The sequence below is a fragment of the Herpailurus yagouaroundi genome, unplaced genomic scaffold (genome assembly GCF_014898765.1).
Source record: "Herpailurus yagouaroundi ecotype Mexico unplaced genomic scaffold, PumYag 166, whole genome shotgun sequence".
Lineage (NCBI taxonomy): Eukaryota > Metazoa > Chordata > Mammalia > Carnivora > Felidae > Herpailurus > Herpailurus yagouaroundi.
The window spans coordinates 26,182,397-26,197,008 of record NW_024412407.1 but is presented as its reverse complement, the minus strand read 5'-3'; the positions used below and the strand labels follow the sequence as shown (position 1 = coordinate 26,197,008).

The window sequence follows — 14,612 nt, the reverse complement described above, 5'->3', positions numbered from 1 at the left end:
TGCTATAATGCCCCTATACACACACACACACACACACACACACACACACACACACACTTCTAAGTTTAGATACATCTATCTAACCACAAGAAAGGGAATATGGATGGCATACCTATGCATTGTCAGTATAAAATAATGCCAACTGCAATCTGCTCTAAGAAAACATTCTCGTTCAATGGTAGTCATACTTTGAATGATGTGAGCATGTATATGTATCCTTAAGTGAAGAAAAGTTGGGGCAGTCAAAGTATTCTTTTGGTCTAATCCAGCATTTTCAACATTGACACTATTAATGTTCTAGAATGGGTAATTTTTGCTGTGGGGGGCTGACCTCTGCACTGTAGAATGTTTAGTGGGATCCCTGGCCTCTGTCCAGTAGATGCCAGTAGCACCTTCTAAATCATGACAATCAAAAATGTTTCTAGACCTTGCCAAATGTCACCAGATAGGGGAGGGGAATTACCCCAGTTGAGAAGTACTGGTCTAAATAAACATTATCATCTCAGGCCATTTCTGTTTGCCTTTCCAAAGCCACAAATGTATAGACTAAAAATTGCACACTATATTATATAAATCTATCCCAGAAATCATAACAAGATGTGAAATTTCCAAATAGCGGTTTCAGTGGAACTGTGACGTATGGGTTTTAGGGAGCTCATTAATTACATTTTAACAATTTCATCAGTTAAAGTACTAATTTGTGTGACATATATGTTTTTCATTAGCCCTTTTACCTTTGATGAAGTGTATAGGTACAAATGTATTCCTTTCTACGGTAATTATTAAATAATAATAGGTCTAAAGAGGAAATAGGTTTAGGGTTTCACATATAGTGCATATTTACTATAACTCACTCATAGTACAGTCTCATTACCTCTTTGCAGCAATATAGAATCAAAATAGGAAATCAGTTCTACAAGATATCAATACTCTCAAATTCTTAACTTTCCAAATATCAGTATAATCTGTGTTATGTCAACCAGTCATTTTTTAACAGCTGATTTCTATAACCACCTCAATATTTACTCTTATTTAGAAATTGTCTATTCCAATGATGTTGAATTTTTCCAAGGGCTTCATTGACTCAGTATCTTTTAAATTAACCCACCAAAAACTGTCACCTGTTTTAATTTATGTGGTATACTAAGTCTCTACCATTAAAAATGAAGCAGAACTTTTTGGCATAGTTTGCTTACATTCTGGTGACATTTAAAAGAATGAAAAGAGTGATTTCTAGTGTCTCCCTTTAGATTAAGGCATTCCAAAACACAAAGACAACGAGAGGCCTCTTTTATCTTCCTCTTACACGTAAACACATTTGGCTGCTTGTAATCTGTCAGTAGAGTTTGTTTGCAGTGTGAAAGCTGATGTAAAAAGCTTTCGGAGTAGCCTTACCTGCTACTACCAGGGGAATCAACATCTACAAATTCACATCCCTTTACTTGTATGAATCATGCCTTGTGTCACCACCCTCAACACAAGGTCCATTCATGAGATGTTAGGGAGAGTCAGAATGAGTAAAACAATTCTGCTCATTTGGGGTAAGCATTTGGGGGTGACGCTGGTGTAAGCACTATGAGAAGCAGCAGTAAGTCGGCCTGTCTTTTATCAAGGTGAGGTGGGTAGTTCATAATATACATTTGTAGCTCTTTGACAATGGTACATATTTTGCCATACTAGGTCATGTGGGTTCAGCTTTCCTACTTGTATGGGAATGAGCTTTGTTTACCTGTGTGTATGTGTGTGTGTGTACATAAATATATGCATGTTTTGTTTGCATGTATCTTGGAGTGAATAATATACAATGGTAGATAGAAAAGGGATGTGCCCTCCAGTCTGTTTCCAGACTAAACCTTACATCATTGTGCTTTACTTCATCTCTGAGCATTAAATTAGGAAGACGATTATGCCAATTTGCAAATAAATAATGCACTCATATTTGCAGTCTTCTTGCACTGAAATAACATAATAATACAAATAGGCTTAAATAATGCAGGCCTAAAATGGAGTTTATGCCCTCAATTCTGAGGAGAGAAAGTATCTCACATTATCCAGACTATGAACCAACACAGTCTAAATTCTACAATGCTTCATTCACATTGTCTAAGTAGATTTGACAAAAGGAGAGGAAGCAATTCTTATTTAACATTTTTTAAATGGAAGGAGACTAAAGTTAACATAGACTTGGTTCAACAAATCACAATAATTAGCTGTAGTGTTTCGTATCTTTATTACTCAGTAAGGTTTTTTTTTTTTTAAATCTACCTCATCACCCACTCACTGCCCCTCAATAGGGCAAAAATAAATATTAATTTTTTAAAAACCTATGTTCTATAATATACGATAGGTTTTTTTTAATCCAGATTGTGTTGATAATCAGTAACACTTTGCCCTGGCATTTCCTTTACTCTACCTTGATTAATTGCTCAGCCTCAGCAGCTAGAGTTCTGTTTTGTTTGTGAACTGCACCTTCTAGATCAGAACCATGTAAATGTGTTTCACCAACATTACTCCATACTCCATCAGCGTGTTACTAGTTGCAAATCCACAATCTGCTACAAAATATTTCATAGGATGTTTCATTTCTTGTTTGTCTTCCAAGCCATCATCAAAGTAGAGTTTCTCTTGGGGGTTTGTAGTTGTTTTGTTTTGTTTTGTTTTGTTTTTCCAAGTGGCCCATGTGAATCCATGAAACGACTTGACCATTTCCTTTTGGAGTCATGTAAAAAAATCTAACAAAAATACCCTGGCTCAGTTCTTTCTTTTCCCATGGTCCCTAGGAAGTGGGCTGGAGTGGAGTGTCTTCACATGGGTCTAGCTGCATTCTCAGTGCACCAATTTTATGAAGATACCAGAGCTGGAGAAATTCTTCTGGCATGGCATGGAAGCCAGAAAAGGGCAAGACATTATCATAGTAGTGGTGGCTGATGGGCTGTTCATGCATATTCACAGAGAAGGGCCAGAAACCATAGATGGCTACCTCTTCACAGAGGCCCAGAGCTGCACTCACCAAAAAAAGTCCTGTGGACAGGCGCTTGGCATGTATTCCCCTACTCTTCCAGAACTTTCCAATGCTACGCAGAAAGTTGGGGTTGGCAAAGAGCACTGTTTGATTGGCACCAACATCTGACAGTGTATAATAAACCCGGAGGGATGGCTCTGTTCCTGTTTTCATAGAAAAAGCAGGCATGTAGATGTAACTGTGGTTATAGATTTTCATGTTGTCCACAAATGTCTTCCTGGACCACAGCAGATTCTGAAACCTATTAAAGAGAAGAAGTCAATTAAACCTGAAGAAAAGGAACTCATCAAAACCCACTCTATTCTTCTGATGGCCGTGATAGTTCACATTATCTCGGCAGGAGGGAGGCAGAGGACATGAAAACGATGAAAAATGCTTCACTTGTATTTAAAATCCTCCTTGATCTGGGTGCCTGGGTGGCTTAATCGGTTAACCATCTGACTTCAGCTCAGGTCATGATCTCACAGTTCGAGCTCCAGGTTGGGCTCTGTGCTGACAGTGTGGATGGAGCTTGGAGCCTGCTTTGAATTCTGTGTCCCCCCCTCTCTCTGCCCCTCCCCCACTCACATTCTGTCTCTCTCTCTCTCTCTCTCTCTCTCTCTCTCTCAAAAATAAATTAAACATTTTAAAAAATTAAAATCTTCCTTCATCTTACCAATTATCTCTCATCAAGCTGCTTGGCTTCTGCCAAACCTAACATCTTAAATTCTGATTAAGATTCCTTACCAGAATTCCCTCTGAACTAAAATGCACTGTATATTTTGTTCTCCCAGAATTTTTTGCCTGGAATGTAAAAATGGTTTAATACTCATAAATTCACAAAGGGTTTTGGTTATTGGATAGGATTTGGATAAAAACTACTTGTCCAATCTGATATAAGCACAGGACTGGTTTCCTCATCTGCAAATCAAAGGAACCACCTTGAAGATACTTCTTCCCATTGAAACTCTATGATAGTAGAAGTATTCAGATTAACTGAAATATTATAACTATAATTTTACACTGAAAAAAAGACTCGTACTACTATCAAATGATGCTGACAGAGTTGACCACATTGCTTGCTCCAAAGAACTCTTTTTTCCTATGTTCTTTCAGTTTGGGTTCAATAAAGAGAGGACCTCTGGTTCAAGTGCATTCAACTAAAATTGATGGTATACATCCTATGGGTCAGGTACTGGGGAGTTAAAAATTTAATGACCCAATTTTTGTTCTCAAAAATTTCAAGTCCAATTGCAGGAACAAAAATATAAATGAGTGCAACATAATGTGCTAAATGGAACAGTTGATATTTGTATAAAGTACTGTGGAATACAGATGAAAAAATAATTAATTCTGCCTTGGGAGAGGAGTGGAGCCTGAGAAAGCTACAGACAGGGGATGACAATGAGTCCCACACCTCCTGTGGGGAACAACATGAAGAATAGCAACTAAACTAGAAGAAACACTTTGGTCACAGGCAAGGGTAAAAGTGTACTGACACAATAATGAGGATTCTGTTTCCCTGGAAGGTGGGAGATGGGAATGGTAGAGGTAGTGTTGAAGATAAGACATGTTGCAAAAAACCTCATGTGTCTCTAATTTGTTTGGACTTCATTCTGCAGCGATGGGGAAACTTTACAGCAGTGAGTACTCACAGCACTTACTATTTGCATTACAAACATTTCATCATTTGTGTAGTTGTCAGTCTGTGTTAAAAAAGGTAACTCTGGTGATCTGGGTAAGGAAGAGGCTGGTGACTTGGAGACCAGTTAGGAGGCTGTTGACATAGATCAAGTATAAAAAGAGAAAAAAGACAATGAACTACACTAGGGTCTTGCCACTTTTGTTTTCTTTCACACAGGGCAGTCACCCATCTCACGTTATGTGCAGGTAGAGCAGAAGCATCTAAGAATAGAATGGAACCATAACATGTTAGCAGGCTTCATCATAAACACGTGAAATTAAAATTCTGAGTAAATAAATCCACAGGATTTTATGTGCAATCAGTGTCATTAACTCTGCCTGCCAAGAAAGGAGTATTCCTTAAGCAATTTTCCCAAAGGAGGAAAATTGCCCAAGTTTTCCTCATGTCCTTGATTCAGCAGCCTGTTTTAGCAAATTTGTCTAGGCCCTGACAAACAGAAAAGAGGTAACAGGGTTTGTAAGTGCAATCACTCTATCCTAGAAGAAACCATGGAAGCACATTTAAACATATTCTGGAGCTGGACCAGCCTGACCAACACAAATTCCTCCCTCCCAACTCTACTAAGTTGTGCTTAGTAATTCTGATGAGAGTGACCCAGGATGCTCACTCCCTGGTGATTCTGATGCAGGTGTCCTGTGGATAGACTTAGACCAAAGCCATCCGGGTAAGCTGTCTGGCTCTCTGCATCTATCTTCAACATGTCTTTCTTTACATCTTCTAATTTTATCCTTATTGCAATTCTAACAGGGAGAAGAGCTCCCTCTTCCTTTCTGTGTCTTGGGACAAACCGTTTCATACTTTCTAAAGAACTCATGTTCTAAAGTGGATCTCCCCTCTTTAAAACATTTAATCTTTCTGTCTCCACTGAATTATTCCCTTCTATCTTCTAAACATGGTTAGAACTTAGTATGAGACACTTCGCCATATGCTTGTACTGGTTCCCAAGCTAGATTCTAGATTTTCATTTCACCATATCAACATTCTAGAGCAATTAGTCTACTTCTATCGGTTCCCTTTCTTGCTTCCATTTCCTCCTTATTGCTGTGCAGAATGGGTCCTATTCCACATCACTCTGCTGGCTAATAGAACTTATCCCTATCTTTGTAGTGGACTACACACTAATGAGAATTACAGACAGCTCCAATAAAATCAGGGAAATTGATTTTGTGTTCCCTGCCTTAAAGCTGACTGATTATTCTTGAAGAGGGCAGTCTTCCTTGAGTTTTAACTTTGAAAAAGAACACACATCTTGAATTTACTATAGGCTTAATTTTTTGTCAATGTTAAAGAACCAGCCTACATGTACCATTTTATTATTTTTACCTGCCCCATTCTTCCACAAATGACATTATCTAAGAACTTAATTCAACTCAATACTTATTTATGGTACACCTAATATATTTAATGCTATCCTGATCAAGAGCTTAATAAGGGTGGCTTGAATTTTACTAACATTAAAAAATGCAACTAGAATTATAAAGAGTAGTGCTCCAGCTTATCTTTCCAGCCTCATACTCAGATTCTCTCTATACCCTCACCCTATGCTCCAGCCATCCTTGTACGTGCACCTGTCCTCATTTTTTACAATGACAGTTTCCTTTTGGCTCATCCATTCATTGCCTTGGTGAAGTTCTGCTTAAGCATCAAGACTCAGACTTCTCCTTCTAAAAATTATTCATTCCTTCCTTCCAAGTTAAGCTTTCAAAGGAGTCTTCTTGGAACTTCTAGTATGGACTGATTCTACCCTCCAAGACTGTGTCCTCCTTGAAGACAAGTGAAAATCCTATTCATCTTTTGATTTTTACAACTTAGCTCACAAAGTTGTGTACTATATAAATGGAAAACTGTTAAATTGAAAAAAAGAAGAAAATGAAGTGAGATTGGCCAATGAATTATTAAAAATAGAAATGATTAAATATATAATGAATATGGGCATGAAATAGAAAAATGTATCAACAAAAATACAGCATTTTATAAATAAATTTAATACATGATAATAAAGCAAAAATCATTGAAATTTTAAGCAATTAATATCAACTAACTACTTAACAATTTGAAATTTTAAGGGGGAATAGATTCATATTTGACAAGAAAATTCAAGATAAGTAAGATAAACATTTAAAGTTTATTCACAACTGTGAATTTATCAGCCATTTGCAAAATATCTTTCTACAAAGGAAAATATTGACAAAATTGATTATGTCAAGATGTGAAATTTCATCACCATGAAAATAAGATAACTAAAATAAAAAGGGAATGATGACACTGGGGCACTTGGGTGGCTCAGTCAGTTAGCATCTGACCCTTGATTTCAGCTCAGGTCATGATCTCGTGGTTTGTGAGATCAAGCCCCACATCAGGCTCTGTGCTGACAGTATGGAGCCTGCTTGGAATTTTCTCTCCCTCTCTCTCTCCCCCACCACCTCAAAAATAAATAAATAAGCTTTAAAAAAGGGAATGACTCTGAAAAATATTTTCAACAAATAGAAATATAGAAGCTCAATACTGATACTACTATAGAGTCTGATGATATTGATATACTGACATGAAAATGGACAAAAGCATAGATAAGTAATCCAAAGGGAATTGCAGGTAATGAAAAGGGTTAAATTTTCAGCTTCAGTTTTAAACTGAACAGAATAAGGAAAGCTAAGGGTCCAGTTCTTGCCTCTTACAGCAAATCTCTAGACATGAAAGAAAATATATTTTTAAAGATCTGTATCCACCTTGAAAACAAAAAAGGAAAACCTTCAATGAATCCCCAAATCTGAGTTACCTCTGAAAAACAAAGTGCTTATAGAAAGAAACCAGGGCATAAGCTAATTTGCTGAGCATTGCTCTAAAAGGTAGCAGTGCCCCATGCCTAAAGGCAGAAAATACTGAGAAGTTGAGTGTCTTGGAAAAATAAACAAGGTTATTATTGAGATTATGCACACTAGAACATTCAAGTAGATTGAACCCTAAAATCTTGCACTGGTCAATTATCACTGTGGGTAGCATGAAGAGAATATGAGCCTCTTGGGAGAAACAGTGACTCTGTGCCCAGAGCTGGCCCAGCCCAGGGGAAACTGAAGATTCTTTTCAACTCATACAATATTAGTAGTCAAGCTTATAGTTCCTAAGTAGAATATTGACACTGGTCCAAGAGAAAAGACATATAATGACATTTGGGCATCACACAGAAGAAAACCACCTTGCTACCCTCTCAACCAAGGGTAAAGCCTACCTGTGATAGGTTCAGTCTCTGCATAGAGCTTCCAGTTGTTAAACAAGAACAGATAGCTAAGATCAGAAGATACTGAAGGAAAGACTCCACTATGAGAGAGAACAAAATGGAAGAATAAAAGAACTCACAGGAAACCAGTATCATTCAAGGGACAGAAGAAAACTCTTAAGATCTGTAATGGTTTGTTTAGTAATATTAATCACTTACTGCATTCATTAAGACTAGGATGCAACAAAACGAAAAACAATATTTAGGTAACAAGAAACAGCTATAGGCAATTTAAAAAGATAATTAATGAATTCTGGTAAAGGAAATCTTCAGGAAAACAGCTACAGAGCAGCCCAGAAGCCTATCAATCAGATTCTAGTGGAAGGAAAAAGGCACTTCCTGAAAGAATGTGTCAACAACAAAAAAGTGCCTCTGATAGACTTACATGTTGAGAGTAATGAAAGAAGATTTATAGCTCTAATGGGAGTCTGGAGATGAATTAGTGACTGTTGAGTGGAAAGCCTTTCTTTGCTTTGGAGAAAACTTAACAGGAAAAAGTTAGGAATTGAGCAGGATATCAAATACTCATAAAATAAACTTTTTGTCTCAGATGTGAACAGTAAAGTAAAGTAAGCACTGACTATTAAATTAACTGTGATAAATCTTAATTGAGAGATTAGGAAAGTGTAAGTATGAATGGAGGAAAATGCTGTGAATGGCACTTTAAGAGAGAGGAATGTTTATTTTTCCATAAGAAATCAATAGATAAACTGAAAAGTTAAAAATTGTAGTTAAGCACACTGCTTGAAAGTCCAACAAGAAACATATGAAAGTCAAAATGCTCTGTTTTTGAAATGATGCTGACTTCATACAAGAGACAGTCGACTTTCATATATTTCATACTTTCTCTTGGAATTTTAAACTAATTACATTTTTCTACAGTACTTTGAAGCATAAATTTAAAATATATATCAATAAATTAATATCTTTCACTTGTGCTCAAAAAAAAAAAAAGTAAAACACAACAGGAGAAAAATCAACTAGAGAAGATGAATCTCTTAGAACATTACTTGAGAAAATGTGAGACAAGAGTTTCCTTCTTTCCATGTTAAGTTTTGCCACACTAATTGATTTTAAAACTATGTACATGTATAATTTTGGTAAAAATGGGAATTAAAATTTTTTTAACATTTATTCTTTTTTGAGAGACAGAGAGAGACAGGGCATGAGCAGGAGAGGGGCAGAGAGAAGGGGAGACAGAATCCGAAAAAGGCTCCAGGCTCTGAGCTGTCAGCACAAAGCCCAATGTGGGGCTCAAATCCGTGAACTGTGAGATCATGAGCTGAGCAGAAATCAGATGTTTAACTGACTGAGCCACTGAGGCGCTCTTAAATACTGAAGGAGAATAACAAACTTGGAGGACTGACGCTACCCAACTTCAAGCTTCCCTATAAAGCTACAATAATCAAGACAATGTGGTTCTGGCAAAAGAATAGACAGATCAATGGAATAGAACAGAGAACCCAGAAACAGACCCCATAAATACAGTCAATTGATCTTTGACAAAGGAGCGAAGGCAATACAATATAACAAAGATAATGTTTTCAACAAATGGGTGCTGAAACAAGTGACTATCCACACGTAAAAAGTTGAATCTAGACACAGACTTTATGGCCCTCACAAAAATTAACTCAAAATGGATCATAAACTTAAATGTAAAATGCAAAACTATAAAACTCCTATAATATAAATGAGAAAACTTAGGTGACCTTGGCTATAGCAATAACATTTTAGATATAAAACCAAAGGCATAATCCCTGAAAGATATAATTCATAAGCTGGAATTCATTAAAACTAAAAACATCTCTGTGAAAGACAGTGTCACGAGAATGAGAAGACAAACCATATCCTGGGAGAAACAAGTGCCCAAAAGACACAGCTGATAAAGAACTGTTATCGAAACTATACAAAGAACTCTTTAAATTCAATAAGAAAACGAACAACTTGATTAAAAAATGGGCCAAAGACTTCAACAGATGGCAGGTAAGCATATGAAAAGATGCTTTGCATTGTATATCCTTAGGGAATGCATATTAAAACAGCAGTGAAGTACCACTAGGTATCTACAAGAATGGCCAAAATCCATAACCTGACAACACTGCCTGTGAGGATATGGAGCAACAGATACTCTCATTCACTGCTGGTAGGAATGCAAAATGGTACAGCCACTATGGAAGACAGTTTAGTGGTTTCTTACAAAATTAAACATACTCTGATAAGATCCAGTTATCATGTTCCTTCGTTTTTCCCAAAGGCACTGAAAACTCATGTCCACACAGAAACCTGCACAGGCATGCTTACAGCAGCTTTCATAACTGTCAAAATTTGGAAGCAATCAAGATGAATTGCTAAGGTGAGTGGATAAAGAAACTGTATTATATCCATATAATGGAATATTATTCAGCACTAAAAGGAAGTGACTTATCAAGTCATGAAAAGACACAAAGGAACCTTAAGTGCATATCACTGGGTGGAAGATGCAAGAATAGTTCAACATTTGTAAATCAATCAATGTGATACACCACATTAACCAAATGAAGAATAAAAACCACACGATCGTCTCAACAGATGCAGAAAAAATATTTAACACAATTCAACATCCATTTATGATAAAAACCTCTCAAAAAGCAGGTAAAGAGGGAATGTACTTCAACATAATAAAGGCCATATATGAGAACCCCACAGCCAATATCATTCTCAATGGTGAAAAGATGAAAGATTTTCCTCTAACATCAGGAATAAAACGGATGCCCAATCTCACCAGCTTTATTCAATTTAGTATTGGAAGTCCTGGCTAGAGCAATTAGGTAAGAAAAAGAAATAAAAGGCATCCTAATTGGAATGGAAGAAGGAAAACTATCACTATTTGCATATGACATGATATTACATAAACCCTAAAGACTCCATCAAATAACTGTTAGAAATAATAAATAAAATCAGTGAAGTTGCAGGACACAAAATCAATATACAAAAATCTGTTGCATTTCTTTACACTAATAACAAACTATTAGAAAAATGTTAAAAACAATCTTATTTAAAATTGTATCAAAATGAAGGGAGTATCTAGGAATAAATTTAACCAAAAAGGTGAAAGACCCGATATTGAAAACTACAAGACATTTATGAAAGAAACTGAAGAAGACACAAATAATTGGAAAGATATTCTGTGCTCGTGGATTAAAAGAAATAATAGTTACAATGTCTATACTACCCCCAAACAACATACAGATTCAATGCAATCCCTATCAAATTCTAATGGTATTTTTCACAGGAATAGGACAAGTAATCCTAAAATTTGTATAGAAGCATCAAAGACCCCAAGAAGCCAGGGAAATCTTGAGAAAGACGAATAAAGCTGGATGCATCACGCTCTGATTTCAAAATATATTACAGAGTAATTAAAACAATATAGTATTAGCATGAAAATAAGTACCTAGATCAAAGAAACAGAATAAAGATCTCAAAAATAAACCCATGCATAAATGTTCAATTTACAACAAAGGAAGGAAGAATATACAGTGGTGAAAGAACAGTCGCTTCAATAAATAGTGTTGGGAAAATTGAACAGCTATATGCAAAAAAATAAAACTGGACCACTATGTTACACCATACGTAAAAATAACAGATAACGAATTAAAGACTTGCATTTAAACCATGAAACTCCTAGAAGAAACCAGGCAATAAGCTTCTTGACATAGGTCGTGGTGATGATTTTTTCAATCTGTCACCTAAAGCTAAAGCAACAAAAGCAAAAATAAACTGGTGGGACTACATCAAACTAAAAAGCTTCTGCACAACAAAGGAAGCCATCAACAAAATGAAAAGCAATTTACTAAATGGGAAAGCATATCTGCAAGTCATTTATCCAATATGAGGCTAATATCCAAAATATATAAAGAACTTATAAACTCAGCACAAAAAACTTCTGATTAAAAAATGTGCAGAAGATCTGAATATACATTTTTTCAAAGGAGACTTACAGATGGCCAACAGGTACATGAAAAGATACTCAACATCATTAATTGTCAGGGAAATGAAATCAAAACGAGAATAAGAAATCACTTCACATCTGTTAGGGCCATTATCAAAAAGATAAGAAATAACAAGTGTTAATGAGAATGTGGAGAAAATAAAATTCTTGTGTACTGTTGGTGGAAATATAAATTGGTGAAACCACTATGGAAGACAGTATAAAGTTTCCTCAAAAAAAAAAAATAAATAAAAATAAAAATAGAACTACCCAGCAATTTGCCTTTGGGTATTTATCCAAAGAAAACAAAAACACTAATTCAAAAAGATATATGCACCTCCATGTTCTTTGCAGCATTATTTATAGTAGCTAAGGTATGAAAACAACCTCAAGTGTATATCAATGGATAACTGGATAAAGTAATTGAGACACACACACACACACACACACACACACACACACACACGCATGCACACACATAATAATATATAATTTAGTCATAAAAAATGAAACCTTGCTATTTGAGACAACATGGAGAGATCCCCAGGGCATTACCCTAAGTGAAGTAAGTCAAACAGAGACCTTATATGTGGAACCTAAGAAAAACAAAATACAAAAAACCCAAGCTCATAGATATAGGGAATGGACTGGTGGTTACAAGAGGTGAAGGGTCGGGGATGGGAGAAATGGATGCACTCGTTGTTTGTTGGTTTGTTTGTGTTTAGTTTAAATAAATTGAATAAAATTTTTTTAAAGATTGACAACATAAACCAGAGTCATGAAACAAAACATACACAAAAAGAACAGGCAGATTTAATAAAGAACCAAGTGGAAATTCTGAAACTGAAAAAGACAGCCTTTGAAAATAAACATTTTATGAAAAGATTAAACAGTAGATATTATAGAATCAAAAAGAGATGGGACACCTGGGTGGCTCAGTTAGTTAAGCATCCAACTTCTGCTCAGCTCATGATCTTACTATTCATGGGTTTGAGCCCCACATCGGGCTGTGTGCTGACAGCTCAGAGCCTGGAGCCTGCTTCAGATTCTGTCTCCCCCTGTCTCTGCCCCTACCCCGCTCACACTCTGTGCCTCTCTCTGTCTCTCAAAAATAAATAAAGGATAAAAATTTTTAAAAAAAAAGAATTAATGCATTGAAAGATAAATCTAAAGACACTACCCATAATGACCTGGATGGAAAATATAAAGAGACAGAGAAGACAGTATGAAAAATTTCAAAACATGTGTATTAAGAGTTCCTAAAAGAAGAGAATAAATGGGAGAAAGTCAATATTTAGAGAACACATATGTATGTCTTAAAACCAATGTAAAGAAGGTACTGATAAAGAAAGTGAGTTGGAAAGTGAGATGGGAGGTGGCAGGGGGATGGGTTAAACGGGTGATGGGTACCAAGGAGGGCACTTGCGATGAACACCAGGTGATGTTCGTGACGAATCACTAAATTCTACAGCAGAAACTGATGTTACATTGCATGCTGACTAACTGGAATTTAAATAAACAACTTGGACAAAAGTAAAAATAAATAAAAAAATTTTTAAAAGTCAGTTATGTCTAATACACACACAGACACACACACACAGACACACACACACACACACACAAAAGTGAGATGGTTATTAAGAACCAGTCTCTTGGGGTGCCTGGGTGGCACAGTTGGTTGGGTGTCCAACTTCGGCTCAGGTCATGATCTCACGGTTTGTGGGTTCAAGCCCTGCATCGGGCTCTGTGCTGACAGCTCAGAGCCTGGAGCCTGCTTCAGATTCTGTGTCTCCCTCTTTCTGTGCCCCTCCCCCACTCACACTCTGTCTCTCTCTCTCTCTCTCTCTCAAAAATAAAGATTAAAAAAAAAAAAAGAAGAACCAGTCCCTTGACTCTCTTTTCTGGCACAGTTAAATAATAACACTGAAAAAATTAATAATAGACAAATAACACAAGAGAAAAATGGACAATGCTACAGAACTGTCAAGTCTGAGACGAAGAAATTCAAAGGGTCAATATACATATGAAAATGTGTACAATCTCACCAGCATTAAGTTATAAATTTATGCCAATTTTTAAAACTACACCAATAGAAGCTACAGCAAAATAACAGTTTTCCACATTGGTAACAATGTGTGATTGGTAAAAATTAAGGAACATGAGAATAAATAGTAGAAAGAGTATGAGAAATAGGTACTTTTATGCTTCAAATGGGAGCAAGAGTTATTACAAACAGTTCAGAAAATGTTTTGGCATTTTCAATATGGATACCTTCTGACTCAGCACTTTCATTTCTCAGCTGGTGCCTTTGGTATTTGCCAAACAATCTCTTAAATCTTGGTTTAAATAACTGCACCTCAGAAAAGCCTTTCCTGACCATCTATTATGTCACCTTTGTTGCCTTTCTTCATCCTAGCTATCACTATATGACATTTTATTATATATGCATGTCTTTTTTAATTATTTGTGTCTTCTTGAATGCCCACAAGGAGGACTTGGTTTTGTTTATTGCTAAATCCACAACACCAAGCATGGTCCCTGGCATATGGCACCAAGTAAATATTCATGAATGTTTGCTGAAGTATGCAGGAAATTAAGAAAAACCTAAATGTCCACCACAAATAATGTTATATCTGTACTATAATATATGGGAATTCTTTTA

At 36.1% G+C, this 14,612-nt stretch overlaps 1 protein-coding gene across 2 annotated transcripts in view; it reads right to left on the bottom strand.

Annotated features, from left to right (window-relative positions):
* Positions 1–1,138: 1,138 nt before the first annotated feature.
* The window catches only part of ST8SIA1 (ST8 alpha-N-acetyl-neuraminide alpha-2,8-sialyltransferase 1), a 138,215-nt gene continuing 124,741 nt past the window's right edge, over positions 1,139–14,612 (bottom strand). For both annotated transcript variants that reach the window (XM_040488684.1, XM_040488685.1), the window contains one exon: positions 1,139–3,263. In XM_040488684.1, the coding sequence (XP_040344618.1) occupies positions 2,777–3,263 (487 nt within the window). In that variant the 3' untranslated portion in view covers positions 1,139–2,776. The remainder of the gene's footprint in view (positions 3,264–14,612) is intronic.